Source organism: Diplotaxodon limnothrissa, linkage group LG19 (genome assembly GCF_057381915.1).
Source record: "Diplotaxodon limnothrissa isolate DT_005_m linkage group LG19, D_limnothrissa_male_GT1.1, whole genome shotgun sequence".
NCBI classification, from domain to species: domain Eukaryota; kingdom Metazoa; phylum Chordata; class Actinopteri; order Cichliformes; family Cichlidae; genus Diplotaxodon; species Diplotaxodon limnothrissa.
In genome coordinates this window covers 19,443,538-19,459,554 of record NC_140614.1, presented here as the reverse complement: position 1 = coordinate 19,459,554, position 16,017 = coordinate 19,443,538, and the positions used below count along the sequence as shown (strand labels likewise).

General features: G+C 40.0%; 1 protein-coding gene across 3 annotated transcripts in view; it reads right to left on the bottom strand.

Annotated features, from left to right (window-relative positions):
* Window positions 1-3,730: 3,730 nt before the first annotated feature.
* slc8a3 (solute carrier family 8 member 3) overlaps window positions 3,731-16,017 on the bottom strand; it is a 138,928-nt gene continuing 126,641 nt past the window's right edge. For 2 of the 3 annotated variants that reach the window (XM_085343386.1, XM_085343387.1), the window contains exons 4-8: window positions 14,441-14,458; window positions 11,101-11,225; window positions 10,585-10,684; window positions 8,633-8,905; window positions 3,731-4,990 (exon numbers count right to left, since the gene is read on the bottom strand). In XM_085343386.1, coding sequence (XP_085199512.1) covers window positions 4,614-4,990; window positions 8,633-8,905; window positions 10,585-10,684; window positions 11,101-11,225; window positions 14,441-14,458 — 893 coding nt within the window. In that variant the 3' untranslated portion in view covers window positions 3,731-4,613. The remainder of the gene's footprint in view (window positions 4,991-8,632; window positions 8,906-10,584; window positions 10,685-11,100; window positions 11,226-14,440; window positions 14,459-16,017) is intronic. The other variant, XM_085343388.1, reaches the window with a different exon arrangement.

Here is a 16,017-nt window from a genome sequence, read left to right as displayed (position 1 = left end):
TATGGTTGTGTTTCCTCAGTGCTGACTTTAAGAAGTGTCAAATATAAATTTGGAAGATTCTGAGGTTTAGAAAAATGCTAACAAAGCAGTTCCTCTACTGCCGGCTCTTGGTTTCTTTAACAGCATCAGGATAAACATTAAACCATAAACAGCAGGCAATTTGAGGTGTGGCTAAACAACCTAATACTCGAAATATGCTTTAAAGCTGCAGTTACATGATATGTACTGAGATTTCTTGTGTTGTCAAACTCAACTTAACACAAGAGCCTTGAAATCTTATCAGAATTCTAATGAAATCATTGGTTTGTTGCTGGATTCCTGGTGATTTAAATGAGTGAAACCAATGTTTGCATATGAACCAGAAAACATTTTTTTTATTTCACAGAAAAAAAGAACAAAACTGTTTAATCTCAAAACACTTTGGAAATTTGCTTTTTTATTTTTGACATCTCATTGCAGGCCAGGAAAACATACCCATCCATTAAAACGTGCCCCTTTTCTGTTACACAAAAACAAAGTTAAAAGAACAGTATTCACCTCATCAATGAAACCTTCCACAGTGTCTTACAACATCATCAACCACTAGTCCAGTTACTGCACGGTGATATTTCAATGCCATCCTATAGACAGAGAAGAAGAAAAAAAGACTGGTGCCTTCAGAAGTGATTTGTATGATTATGTTTTTAAAAAAAAAATTTTTTTTTTTACAGACTTAAGACATGTATTAATACGACAAAATGACAGAACCAATTTTGAGTTGCGTCCCCGTGACGACAACAGCATCATCATCGGCGTGCACATCATCTGTGCACACGGGTGTGAAGAGGATGCGCAGCCTGGCTTCGGCACGGCAACATGCACAGCACACAAACACACACTGGCCAACGTTTCAACTCAATAAGTCCTGGCAGATAAAACCAAAAACACAACCAAATGAACAATATAAACAGCCACTAACGGCAGGGATAAAAGGAAGAACACTGGCACTTCCTTTTGTTCATGAATACCTGTTCAACTGAGGACCAAAATATTTCCTGTTGCAGGATTTTTACAAAGGGACAGATAACAAAGTGACCCCCTGTGACTTGCAAAAAAAAAAAGAAGAAAGAAATAAAAACTTCACACTTCCACTGGCTCAGACGAAGCGACTGCAGATAACCTGTAGATGAGATGTGAGAGTTGTATTGTCATGCTTTTTACCCCCCAGGACACCCAAACTGTGTCTATGTAAACATACACTGAAAGTTATGTACATTATCTGTTTTGTGTTGCATCTGAATTGGGACAGCAAGCCCCTCCAACTGTCCTCCCTATTGTGCAGCAGTGGACCCATCGCTCTTCATTGAATATATGCGTATGTGTGTTTATATGTAAGAGAGAAATAGTGTGAGAGAAAGAGAGATAGCGTGAGGTGAGCATGTGTGGTCCAGGGCCAGGAAAAGAGCATCCGATTCAGCCACGAGACGTATTTACAACACTGCTCACCACAAAGGAAGAACACTGAGGAAGAGGAGGAGAGTGCTGAGAAATTAAAGAAGGAACAACCACAGGGACTGGAGATTGACATCCCCCTTGTGGAAATACAGTGTTACTGCCATTTACTGTCGCCTACTCTAAAAAAACGTTTTTTCTTTCCAATATATTTTTTCTTTATATACTTTAAAACAGATGTTGCATCCCACCTCCTCTTTGGTAATCTCTTGGGTGATTTTAAAATTAGCCAAGAATCAATTCCCACATACACTTTCAAATTATTCAATAAACATGTTTTCTGACACTTTGGGAGTTTCTGTAGTTTTTTAAACTCTTGTTTTAAAAACAAAGCACCAGTCATGTGTTAAACGTAGTTCATTATTAATATCGGGCTACTTTCAAATCCAACCTGGAGCTACCTGCTGCTCTCACGCCCACACCAACAGCTCTCGATGCTGAGCAGTTTCACCCCAAACGGAGAACCGCTGACACTTGCTCTTTACATAGTGACTACAGCAAAAGGAGGCCAAAATTATGCAACACCTACAAAACTAATACAGTAATAATAATTCTAAGGAAGGATACATTTGTAGACTTTGGCAAAGAAACATTTAATTACTTCAAAGCTGCACTAATGACCATTTCTTAACTATGAAATAAATTTATGGAAAGTGTATTGAAATGAATGAAGTATTTTAGCAGTTTTAGTAACTGAACATTTGTGCTAAATGCCTGCAATTAATCGGAAATGAAGCTAGCCTTCTGCACACGTCAGGTAAACAAATTTTTCCTTTAAATATTCAGTGATAATTCAAAGAAAGTGAAAACTCTAAAGCTATTACATACTTTATTATTTCAGCCTTCAAGCTCAAGTAGATTATAAAAGATGGTCAAGTCCATGCATGAACTGACCAGCAGGGGGTGACTTTTGTGGATGTATAATGAGCAAGAAGAAAAAATAACCCTGAAATCCTCACTCTGTAACCCCAGTGAACACTTAATGATGAATTCATGGGCTGATTGCTAGTTTCAGGTAATACTAAATAAAACATGAAGTTTATTCTCTGAGTTATCGATGGGGGATTATCCAGGATATCAGGAGTTTGCTGTCAGATGTTTGCTCATCATCTCCTGGTTTGAAACACAGAGAAGACAACAGCAATAATGCCCAGCTCATGTCATCATAACGAGACCAACCAATGGATGATGTGAGGATGGATATGCCCATCATTAACAGTCGACGATGGGCGACATTGCACTCACAACCTGGTGGCTGGTTGCAGATTAGGTACCTAAATGTTCCACTCTAAATATTAGACTTTGTTTTTTATTGGTTAAAGTAATTTCAAGGGTGTCTGTAGACCTCTGTAAATATATGTAGTTTGAATGTTTGAAGGACCTAAAGCAGGGATGTCAAACCCATTTTACATCATAGGCCAAACATAGCCCATTCTGACCTCCAGGCTTTAGTTTGACACCTCTGCTCTAAATGACACGGTTGACATGGATGGATTATAACTCTAATAATAGTCTTTTCTAAACTTAAACTTGTCTGCTTTAACCAAAGTGTCACAGAAAAAAAATCAGTGAAACCCCACAAAACCTATTACCTTTGAAGGACCTTTTCTAATGTAACCATGTGATGGTGAATGAAGGGCATCTGGTATAGCTAAAAAGCTAAGCGCACAACCAATCCATAGGAGAAAGCTTTTTGTGATTGTACAGATACCTGAAAGAGAGATCTTAGCCAAATTCAGTGGGTATGCGCTCCTGGAAAGCCCTTAATTCCATGATTCCAATCAATTAATGAAGCTTAAAAAAATAGATAAATAAATAAAAGCTCATGCACCATATAAGAAGGAAACGCTCACGTTCTTCAGCAGAGCAAAGAGCTGGTGGTTGTGGGCAGCTGCAGCAAACGCCTTTCCCTCCACAGGCACTCTGTTCAGTCCATAACGACACCTTTTTATTGGCCTTTTGCACATGTACAAGTAGAATTCTCCAGAAGTCGAACTATACAGCAAAGTGCATGGAAGGAAAAGTACAAAAATACCTCTGAATTTATCTCTGCAGCAACACGTTTTTTTGTTTTTTTTCCTATTTTCAGATTTCTGATTGAAAAGGTGAAAACTTGAGTGAGACCAAGATATCAGTAAATAAATAAAATACAATGTCATACTTTTACCTAGGCAAGATACATAACTCTTAGAAATGTGAAGACATCGTTCCATTATATAGTTTATCCCCCACCCTCCCCTCCCACTTAGCCACAGCCTCTGTTGTTAGAGCAGAAGGTGACCACATTTAAACAAATATTCAAAATATACAGAAAATATGGAAATATATTATATATAGATACGTTTAGAGTACGGAAGTAATGTTCAGGGCAGTTTGACCATGTTCACGGTGTCCACCTCTTCCCCTCCTGTTTGAATGGTGACTCGTCTGCCAGTATGAACGGACGCTGTCGCTGCTGATTTTCCTCTTCGTGTAATTTCTGACAACTCTGCCGTGCTCCTTAGGAAACTATGCAAATAAAAATAAATACTATGAATCCATCCCACTGTCACTCAACAACATATTCCCATTTTCACTATAATCATTTGTTACTCCATAGATCTGAAAATAGTTCTTTGATTCCTCTTTGTGTCCTTGTGTGTTCGTTTTTTGTTTCTTTTATTTTTTGCATTTTTATCCCCAAAATACTTTTTTGTTTTTTAAAAAAAGTCATTCTCGTCAGATGTTGAGAAAAATATAGACCTCTGATTAACTCAACCCTCTCCGGATATAAGACTGCAGTCTCTTCCAGTGGAATGCAGGACCACCTATTGGCATCGCCATCTTCTGTACTCGGTGGTATCCCAATCCCAACTGTAAGCACACTCACACAGGCTCAGGGTCGCTCTTTATCAGCCAGGCCTGTCGGCACTAGAGGGCAGGATACACACCTCCAAGCATCCTTACAGAAGGGGTTGAGAGAGGAAGAGGAGTAGGGAGGTGTAAAGGAAAACCCTCTCCTGTCCTTTCCATACAAGATTGACCTAAATTCCACAGTGAGAATTCACTCTTTTACCTCTAAAGTTGTACTTTAAACCCCTGTATGTTTGTATTGTGTCACACTGGAGTCTTTTTTTGTTTGTTTAGAAGCCCTCTATATGACAGTAGGCCTCCAGACTGGAGAAGAGAATGTAAAGAAACCAGAGGCTGAAAAGGAAGGCTGATGTGGCCAGTCTGTGTCCCCGGGGCCCGCCCAGTTCTCCTCCGATGTGGGCCCGGCGCCGGTAAAGCAGCACCGAGATGGCCAGGAAGGCGAAGATGGTGAAGAGAGTGACAGAAAAGGCCAGCGAGCCGGCCTCCACCACAAACGGCTTCCCTTTCATGTGCCAGTAAATGGCCGCCACTGACCAGGCCATGCCGATTCCCAGGAAGACATTGACTGCGTTGCTGCCAGTCACATTCCCAATGGAGGCGTCTGCGTAGGTGTCCTGGACTGCTGCTACTTTACTGGCAAAGGTGTCTGTAGAGAGAAACCATCTGTCATGAATATTTTAATTTGATTTAATTATTTTAAATGTTGTGGATAAATCACAAAAGCTGTGATGGTGAAAGCAGCTGAATTTAAACACGAACTAATTGTGCTGGTGGGCAGCAGATTAGTGACGTAAAGAGGAAGGTAAGTACACTGTAGACCAAGTTATTTCTGCTCCATATGATACCAATCAGTGCAATATCCCCACAGCTCTGGCTATGAGTCATCCACATGTTGTTTAGTCTTTTCAGAGGTTTTGGAGGGGCAGCCAATCAGAAGAAGGCTGCCTTAATGGGAAGGAGAAGGGAGCTAAAACTGCTTATTCTAGACAGAGGTTGAACTGAGGGGCTGCACTAAGGCTCAGTCTAAGATAAATAAAGAAATGAGAATGAGCACAGGACAATGAATAGGCTTTAGAGTTAATGCTCTCTCCTCATTCATTTATGGTAATGGGAAGGCATTTTCATAGCCCTTTTCTAATCTTACAAACCTTTTGAAGCGCAATACAAAGCTCTACAAATTTGATCCTTTTCACATATAAATTCATACAGCACATTTTCTATGCACTTAAGAATTTTATCTATTTGCATTTTGAATTACTAATTAACCTGAGATGCACGCTCTTTATTTTGGACTGTGGGAGGAAACTGTGGCAAATCCACACAATAACAAGGAGAACACGCAAACTCCACAGTGTGAGGCTACAGTGTTGATCACAGCAACAGCTTCAAATAAGCGCAGAAAAAATAAAAACATTTTATGGCATTTCATTTATACGTTTTCTAGAGCAGTACATATATGTGGATAAAAGAGTTAAAAGAGTCTTAACAAAGCTAATCTTAATTGCTTTGACTCAGTACTGGTAACATTAGATTTTGATTGAAATGCTGCTAAATCAGGTTTGATGGGCAGAACTACATGAAGTCAGCTTTTTAAGCAAATCCAAGCATAAACCGAAGGCCCAAAAATAATGACAACAACAGCAAAACACAGAAAAGAAACACCCTCTCAAAGCTGCTGGGATTTCCTGATTATACATAAGGTGTCCGCTGGAGTAAATTTCCTGACGCTGTGGGTAATGACACAGTCGGTAAGTGTTACTTTTCAGTTTGCAGAGTTAAGGCTGCAAAAGAGTGTATTTAAACCCAAACCATGATCTTTTCCTAAACCTTCAGTCCTGTCTGACAAACATCTGACTTACTCCACCGCAACCCTTTCAACTTCTTAAAGCAGACTTTGTAACTCTGCAAAAAAGGCAAAAAAGGACAAAGTAAACCTTGTTAATAACTTCATGTAACAAATCAAAGCATCTGATTTTGATGAAGATTTCTGAGCCGTGTTTAACTGTCATCTAGATTCTTGTAGAATAGCAGTTGATATTTTTAAAAATGGAAACTACGTTTCCCACAAATTGTGAAAGGCTCTTCTGTGAGCCAGGCTTGGTTGTTTTAAAAAAATTTATATCTATCTATCTATCTCTCTCTATCTAGATATATCTATCTATCTCTCTCTATATCTATCTATCTCTCTCTATATCTATCTATCTCTCTCTATATCTATCTAGCTCTCTAGATATCTATCTATCTATCTATCTATCTCTCTCTCTATATATATATATATATATATATATATATATATATATATATATATATATATATATTTATTAGGGGTGCAACGATACACAAAATTCACGGTTCGGTTCGATACTTTGGTGTCACGGTTCGATATTTTTTCGATACAAAAAAAATGTTCATGCCTTTTTAATTTGTCATTTATTAAAATTATAAATATATATTTTAACTCAAAAGTACAGTTTTTAAATTTAACCCTAACCCTTGTGCGTGTTTTTTATTTTGACAGCGAATGCGCACCTGCGGACCACTTATGTGCAGCCCTGGTTATTTAGCTCATCATATTGCAGCCACAGAAATTCTTTTGTCCATGAAACCATAAAGCTGCACTTTCTTTTTGCCTTATAGTCTGATTTGTCATAACTTCTCTTGCTGCTTTTACACACGCACTCACATAAGCTCAGCGATTCTCTGCGCGATCAACCTCTCACATGTTTAAGCTTGCTGCGGGAGATTTCACTTGTCATGTTTGCATAGTAAGCTAACGATTAATAAGACGATGTCAGAGGAATTGGTGCACAAATTATCATCACTCACAGATCAGTGCTGTCGCTCTCTATACACAGTTCGCACGATTGCAAAGTGAAAGCAAAAAAACAAGCGCAAATTCAAACGCGACTTCAATATGTCACATATTGACAGTGGCTCACAGATGCCAATGACATAATTACCCAGCTACATTTCTGAAAGAATGCAAAAGCATTGACATATATTTTTCCTACAATAGCCCGACGGGCAGGGAAGAGATAGATTTTGGTAGCCCGACTGAAAAAATCGCTAGCCCCAGGACGTCGGGCTAGCGATATTGCAAGCCCTGTATCTGATTGAGGAATCACTAATCTTTGGAAAAGAGAGTTTATTACAGAGAAATGTCTCTTTCCAAAATAAAAGCTATACTATCCGCTTCTTCTGGGCTATATTCTCAGCAGCATAAGGAGAATCATGTGCTAACAGCTGTCTAAATGACTCGGCTAAAGTTAGTAGCATGCTTGTTGTTTTTGTCTTTGCACTAGGATGATGTCGGCATAAATGTGCAGTCATATTCGTTGTGTTCCCACTAGTGCTTTCAGGTTAATCTCGTTGAAATGACCTTAACGCCACAACACGGCAAATCTCCGTTAAAGAGCTACCGCCGATCGCCCTGTGCATGGGGCTAGACTGCGCTAACACACTAGTTCCCACCCATGTAATTGAGCATTGCACGGCACATCCAACATACTGTTTTACTTTAGTCCATGACTCGCTTACCTTCAGGGTCATGTCACATGAAAACCAAAATAATTCCAAACGCCAGATCTGAATGAGGGTGGGGGAGGTCCATGTTGCAAGGAGAGCTTAACTTCTGTCTTGCTAGCTTGCCCTGCGCTCTTCCTTCTGACTATGCTGTCTGTGTTGAGTGCTCAGTGGATCTGCGCTCGACAGTGCAGCCTAGGCGGAGTAGTCGAACGCAGATTCACTGAGCGCTCAACACAGACAGCATCGTCAGAAGGAAAGTTGATAAAATAAATTACAAATTTTGTATTGTTCGATACATATGCGTACCGAACCGAAAGCACTGTATCGAACGGTTCAATATCGATACGAATATCGTTGCACCCCTTATATATATATATATATATATATATATATATATATATATATATATATATATATATATATATATATATATATATATATCATATTAGTGCCACATATAGGACCTTTAATAGCAGAAAATGCTGATGCAGTGAGAGTTTTTGGTGACATATTGTTCCTGTCAGGGTGGAAAATGTCATTTTGGAGTAAATAAGATCAGCAATCTTGATGACAAAGCATGTTTACTGTTGGAGCCCATGAAGTCACAATTTTCATAACAAAAATATGAACCACATATCCATCAAGCGACATAACAAATAATGAACACAATTTCAGAGCCCAGATTTGTATGTAATAAAAATTTGTGTATTGAAAATGACACGTGCTTTTCAAAAACAGTTCCTTCTGCTACTCTTGAACTCACCTGGGACTGAGGTGCCGAGTGCCACAAAAACCACAGCAGTGACTGAGTCCTTTAGGCCAATAGTGCAGCCGAAGTGAGATGCCAGGTCGCCGATGACGGCTGTGAGCAGGCCGATTATAATGATAGAGATGGTGAAACACGCCCAGCCATTCATGTAGTCCGTGGGAGGAACACAAGCAAACAGGACCTTCCAGAAGACGGTCAGGAAGTGCATGACGTAGTCAAAACAGGAAGGAAGCCTTTCTTCCCCTGTGTCATCCTCGTCCTCATCTCCTGGGCAGAAGTGGGGCCGAGCAGGGGGAGACAGAGGGGGAAAATAGGATGACAGGAAGGAGCGGAGGGAAAAATAGCAGCATATGGACAAGGATAAAGAGACAGCCGTGAAGCAGGAGAGGTAAATATTAAGTGAGGAGACAGGGAGCAATGAAGAAGAGAGAGACAGAAGATGAAGAAGCAAAGGGGAGTATGACACAGAAAGAAGGATGACAGATGATGAAGCAGAAAGTTGAGAGAGCGAAGAGGATAAAGAACCAAGAGTTGGAAAAAAGGGGTGAGATAAAGGATCCATAAAGTAAGCAGATAAGGGATGACAGAGGGGAAAGAAGAGAACAACATTTACTTAAATGACATCTCAACTTATTTCTCAGTGTGAGACAGAGAGAACCATCTATCTGTTTGTCTGTCTGTCTGCACAGTTGTTTACATAACTAATCACATGGAAGAAACTTAATACATTTGGACACTTAGACATAAAGACAACCTGCTGAAGCTGAAAAGGACGAAAGGACAACAGGAGCAAATACAAATCCAAATTTTAATATTCCAGAGTGATAACGGAGGTCAAGCAAATGCAGACTACTAACACAGGTAGTGCAGAAAACTGGTGGGAAGGGAACAAATTTCAGAAGGATGGATGAGAACTGATGATTACAGATTAAAACAAAAACCTATTGCAACAATAACGTTAAAAAAAAATTTCAAAACTACATTAGATATTAGAAAACTCTCATGAACTCTCCCTAAACCAAACTACGAAGTAATTCTGGGCAGGTTTTAACAAGGTTTCAGATTTACACTCGAAATGTAATTACGTTCTGGTTTGAATGACCTGTTTCAATCACACTGTGTTTTGGTCAATTAGATTTGATGTTTTCTCTTGTTTAGTGAGCGTGTCAGAAGTGTTACCCAGTTAACAGTGACATGGATGTAAACTCTAGCATATTAAAAAAGCAGTGCACATAGTACTATAAATCAGCTGCCCTTGCAGAAACTCTGGGGTAACATAAGAGGGATTTTCAAGGGATGAACGCAGCCCTTTTGATTTGCAGGATGGCCAAGTGGCCAGAGAATGCTCCTTACGAGCGCATTCGGATAAAAGTTTCATCTCAGCAGCTGAAAATGTCCGTGGATACCCTCCTCAGGTGAAGGAACAGGGTACTCTCTGTGTCCCAGCGCCTCAAAGGCAACTTAGCAGAAAGGCAGGGACACTGTCAGGACTCAAAGTGTCAGACTACGTGAACTGCATGCATTTTTCAGCCAGTGGTGGATCATGAAAAAATAAAGAGCATTGCAGGATTTAATATTTCAGCAGCAAAGTGACAAACCAAGGCCTTCATGGCGCTCACTGTTGTGGCTTGACGTGATAGATGAGGTATGTGTTATGTACAAGACATTATTCAAGAGCTTTGCTTTCACCGATATGAGTTTTTGCAAACGAATAGTGGCATCTATATTTTTAGACTGAAGACTGCGGCAAAGCAAACAGTGCTGCCAGAGTCTTCGCCTGATTAGACTCTTTCTTTATGTTAAATAATTACACAGAAAAACGCATAAAAGATAAATGGCTTGGCTTTGTATACCTTTTGCCTTTATTGTCATACATAGTCACATATAACATCTCATACTGAAGTAAAGTTTGGGTTTTACAGCCCACTAAGAGCGGATTACATTACCTGCACTGACTGTAATGGCCTCCATGAACTGCTCTCTCCAGGAGTTTGTTCCCACCACCAGAGCCAGGTTGGTCTTCTTGATAAGCTTATCCACTGTGCTCTGCATGACACGACACCAAAACACAAATCAAATCCATCCGTTATTTAGCCCCAGAGTTTTTACTCTGCATCCATGGAGCCTCCTGAAGAAAAATACTCGAGCTTCACCACACGATGGCAGTGCTTTCCAATCCCTGATGACAAAAACCCATTTAAAGCATGATAAAAACACACACACACACCAGAAACAAACATGGAGGGTATATTTGGAGGGCAGAGGATGCATTAAAACCAAATCACCTCCAGAAATAAATCTATGTGGGATGGGAAGCCTCGGAAGAGAAGCTGAAATTAGAAATATGTAGCTGTTCTTTTATGCAAGGTCGCAGCTGGATTAGTTATTATGATCTCTGTCTTACTACAACAACCATGTATGCGAAGCTATCTTCACCTTGTTTGAAGAGTAACCTTTCCCACCTTAAATTCATACGATTCCTCAATAATGACTTCTAGCTTGGAGTGCTCTCCCAGCACCGGCTTCCCCATCTCCGCGATGCGCTTGGCTTCCTCCTCGTCAGAAGTCAGCTTCCTGTCTGGTACATCTGAGCAGACGGTGCAGGAGGGAGCAAAAGACAAAGGAATCAAAGTGAGAAAGATGACAATCAGAACAAGCAGACGCACAGCTGAGCATCGTGTGGTGTTGCACTTTGGAGCGCACAAACAAAAGATCAGAAGGTTGCTTTATTTAGAACTTTCATATTATGCTCAGAAAACACTTTTTATGTGCGGTGTTCAAGTTACTTCTGTGTCAAACTAAAACAGTCATTGTGGCAAAGCATTAAAAGTCTCTCTGCACTGCATTTGGTGGTGAGCCAACTTAGTTGTTTAAAGGTTAGACAAACGCATTCTTTATCGATCACAGCAAAAACTCAACCCAGGCAAATATTGGGTGTAAACATTTTCCATTTTGCTTTCAATGATTCTGTTTTTATCCACATGTGCTGGACTTTACAGCAAATTTCATACTATAAGTCAGCACTTCATCAGGAAATCTGTCATGCTTTCTTATTAGTCTTATAGGTATTTACTGTAAATTCCTCCATCTCCAAAAACATTGTAGCTTTTGGTGAGCTTTCAGTCTCACTTAAGCTGACTGCTTTATAATCAGAATCAGAATCAGAAAGGGTTTTATTGCCAAATGTTGAGCCGTATTTGACGTATAGACGTATTTGGTGTATTCCAGGCTTTAGCACTCAGTATTTCTTGTATTTCAGAGACACAAGTCTCAAAAGCTCAGCATAATAAACCTAATACAGTATAACTCTGCATGTAGCTACATGATATGAGAGGTGAGAAAGGGCATTCCCTGCTCAGTGTCCACATACTGGCTTTAAATGATATTACATGATCTTTACATGGCAGAGTAGAGCTTGTTCAGTTGTCAGTGAGATGGATGTTGTTGGTCTGCAAATTCAGTGGCTGATATGATTTTTACAGTTGGGAAAAGGTCAGCAGATTCATCTCAGTGACAACAGAGTAGATCCATACACCGACGAAGACAGCTTGATATCGAAGAAAGTTCACGAAAATGAGTGAGTCTTAAGTTAGAATTATTTTATCAACCTTAGGAGGAATAATGAACTTTTAAGGATTTGACAGCTCAAGCTACAGCACTCTAACAACAAAGTCCAGTAGGACGCTTTTAGAAGTATCTATTCTTATTCCTTGCTGTATTTTCTGTTATCCACACACTGTTCCACTGGTGGATGCTACAAACATGGCTGAAATTCCACAGAAGTGCAAGTAATTGAGAGATAAAAGCTAAAAACTAAACTTTATCTGACACATTGTTTTTCTACTCCTGTCTCTGTGTGATGACAGTGATAGTGGATATGCTTAATACAGTAGAATACAGATTCTACAAGTCTCACTTAGTTCATGAAACTACAATCAGAAAAAGGCTGAACAAGTATGGCTTATTTGGAAGGAGGACACCTCCAAAGAAGACCATGGCAGGACAGCTTAGGATTGCAAAGCTGCGTATGACAAAACCAATGTGGAGATATTTGGATGATGAAAACCAAACACAGCTTATCAGCACAAACACCTCCTACTAAGGCATGGTGGTGGTTGGGTGAGTGTTTGGGCTTGCCTTTCAGCCGCAGCTCCTGAACACCTTACAGTCACTGAATCAACCTGAATCAACCATGAACTCCTCTGTATACTGAGGTATTCCAGAGTCAGATATGAGGCAGTCTGTCTGACAGCTAAAGCTGGGCTGAAAGTAGGTCATGCAACAGGACAAAGATCCCAAGCACAAACAGAATGGCTCAAAAAGAAATGAATCAAGATGCTGCAAGGGCCCAGTCCAGACCTAAATCTGGCTGAAGTGCTGTAGTGAGACCTTAATAGAGCTGCACCTAAATGAATGCTGGGAAACCTCAATGAACTGAAGGAATCTTGTAAAGAAGAATGGGTCAAAATTCCTTCACAACATGAGCGACTCATAAAGTTATGCCAGAAACCATTACTTGCAGTTACTGATGCTAAAGGTGGTTCTGAGTTATAATCAATCATGGGGATGTACTTAATTGTTTTTCACAGGAGTGCATGGAGTTTTTCTGAAAACCTTCACATGACTTCACTTTCCAGTTTTTGAGGGACAGTTGGTTTAAAGAATCAGCAGCTAAGAGAGCTTGACTGAAGCAGAGGATAAACTGAGGGGCTCCACCAGGTCCCAGTATAACATAAATGAAAAGTTTTGCAAGTAAAGCTGAAAGAGCAATAAACATGGAGATGGAAATGAGCATGACAGGTCCCCTTCAACTGTAATGTGGAAGCTCTGATGAATTTGCTTCCAGTCCGTGTGTGCCTGCGTGCCTTTGCTTTGCAAAGAAGCAGCAATGCTTTACTGAGCTCCTAAGTACATTCCATCAAGCCCCATAACATCAGTCCTGTGCTGTTCAGCTCTATCAGGAAGGAGCCCTTGTGCATCCAGAGGCCTCTCATCCTACTCTGCGTATGACACCCCCACTGAGCCACCTGGTGCAGAGACCCTGTCATCTTTTATACGACTTCAGAGTTAGCCCTGCTGCTCTTTGCTGACAACATGCTTACCATTAAATATTAACATTACCATTAACGATCACAGACAAGTCCCCTTGATAGGAGGGCGCGTTTGCAAGTGCACACACGCGGGCATGCATAATATACCAGTGCATGAGTGCCTGCCTGCACACACACACACACACACACACACACACACACACACACACACACACACACTTTTAAGCTAAATCAATTACACATCCAAGACAGTGTGTACCCTCAACTCCTGACAGCATTCCTTTTGCACAGTGCTGCACCTCTACATGACACAATTTGCTTGACAAGGATGGGAAATATAATAATAACAGAACCACAAAGAGGTAATTAAATTTCTAATTTCAGGACTGTAGGTTTTTATCTTGATTGTTATCAACTGTTTGTACCTTGCTCTTGACTAGAGAACATAATTTATGGATTTGTGATTAATAATCCTCTGATTAGCATGCAAAACCATCATTAAGTGAAGAAGAGCGCTTCAAAGGAGCCATGTATTGTTTGTAACAATGACAAGAGAAGAGGACACGAGCGTGGGCATGCAGTTTATTTATACCAAACCTCTCAAGTATCAGTTCAGACTCAACATCTTTGATGGTGACAAAAAATTGTTGTGATTTGGATTTCAGATCATTAAGGCCTCATGTTAAGACCACAGCACGCACAAGAGGTGATGTTAGTGGAGATTCTTATAGAGAAGGAATGGACAACTTACCATCCGCTAACAACAGGGCTGTTGATGGAGAGGAGAGAGGGAGGAAGAGGAGGAAGAGGGGAGGGAGGAAGGCATGGAGAAAACAGAAAATGCAATGAGCAATGGAAATGCAACAAAGAAACAAACAAGAAAGAAAAATGGTTAATAAGAAGGAGAGAAATGTGATGGCCTCGGAGAATTACTTTGTACTGACCCCGAGGTGCAACCGAACGTTCGATTGGCTGATGAGGAGGAAGGATTACGGCACTTTGTAGCTTTTTACAAGCATTTATTATGTTCATTAGGGGGGAAACTGTTAGAAATCAACAAAGCTGTTGAAAGTTTTCCTTCCCCGCCTTTTTTTCATGTTTTTTACTCTCAGCTTTGGTCAGATAACTGAGAGTAAAGAGATGACAGTTTCACATGAACACATATTTAACAAGAACGCTCATCTCCTAAACTACTAATGACCTCTCCTCCTCTACAAGCCCTTTAATAAACAGAAATAGTACGGTAAATACTAACCCCTGAAACAAATTAATATATGCATCAATTGCAAAAGTGCATTTGCTGTGGGCATCTGCAACTCGTGAAATGTAACACTTCTATAAATACTGTATTATGTAAAAGCTAGATTCACTACTGTCAATATGGTGGAGGGGAGGATGACAAGAATTTATTTGGCAGCTTCGGTTAGGGGGTGTGGGCCGTGAAACAACAACAACAAAACCTGCATCAACCTGTCGTGAATAGCTGCCAGCCAGCCTAAAAACCCAATGAGTGTTTTAAGGAGTGTGTCACGAAAGCCTGCACGCTGCTTTTAAATTCTGCAGAGATTCAAAACTAAACACTAGCAGTTCATGAAAATTCCCTGAATTTAAAGATTTTAGTCATTTTCAGTTTAAACCTGCATTAATTGGTGCTTGGCCCCTCAGCAATGATAAATAATTGTCTTGTAATACACATGTGTGCATCAGTATCAGCAATCATTAATTTCTACCTAGTTGTTTGTGGTCACCACGCACTGCTGAGAACACTAGGTGGTTTTTCAGCTGCTAAACTTTCACCTTTGTGAACAAGCTAATCATAATCCAAAACATGGAGCCCATTATACTCAACTGCCCACATTGTTATTGAGTATTTTCGTAATAACATACTTGAAACTATGAGCAAATATCTGTATTTAAATCTCTTTTTGGGCCGATCAAAAAATGTCACAGGACGAGGAGGCTGTGATAAAAAAAAAAAAAAAAAATACACTTCTGCAGTATATGTTCACCTAGAATAAGCAAGCAGGCACTTGTGCACTTGCTGAAATATTCTTAGTCAGATGTGGTATTCTGTAACACGATGATGAAAATGTCTCTCACAGCTGCTCCAAAACATCACTCCCCTTTCCCCACGTTTTGATTTGACTTTGCCTGGTTGTTTATCTGCATGCCGTAGCTGCGGATCACTGACACACTCAGATGCCCTCGGGAAAGTTTAAACCATAACAAAGATGAAATCATAAAGAAAAAAACTGGGGGTTTGTAAAGTAATTTGGCAAGAAAGATAATTGCATGACAAATTTTGCCATTAGTGAATGAAAAGCGAGG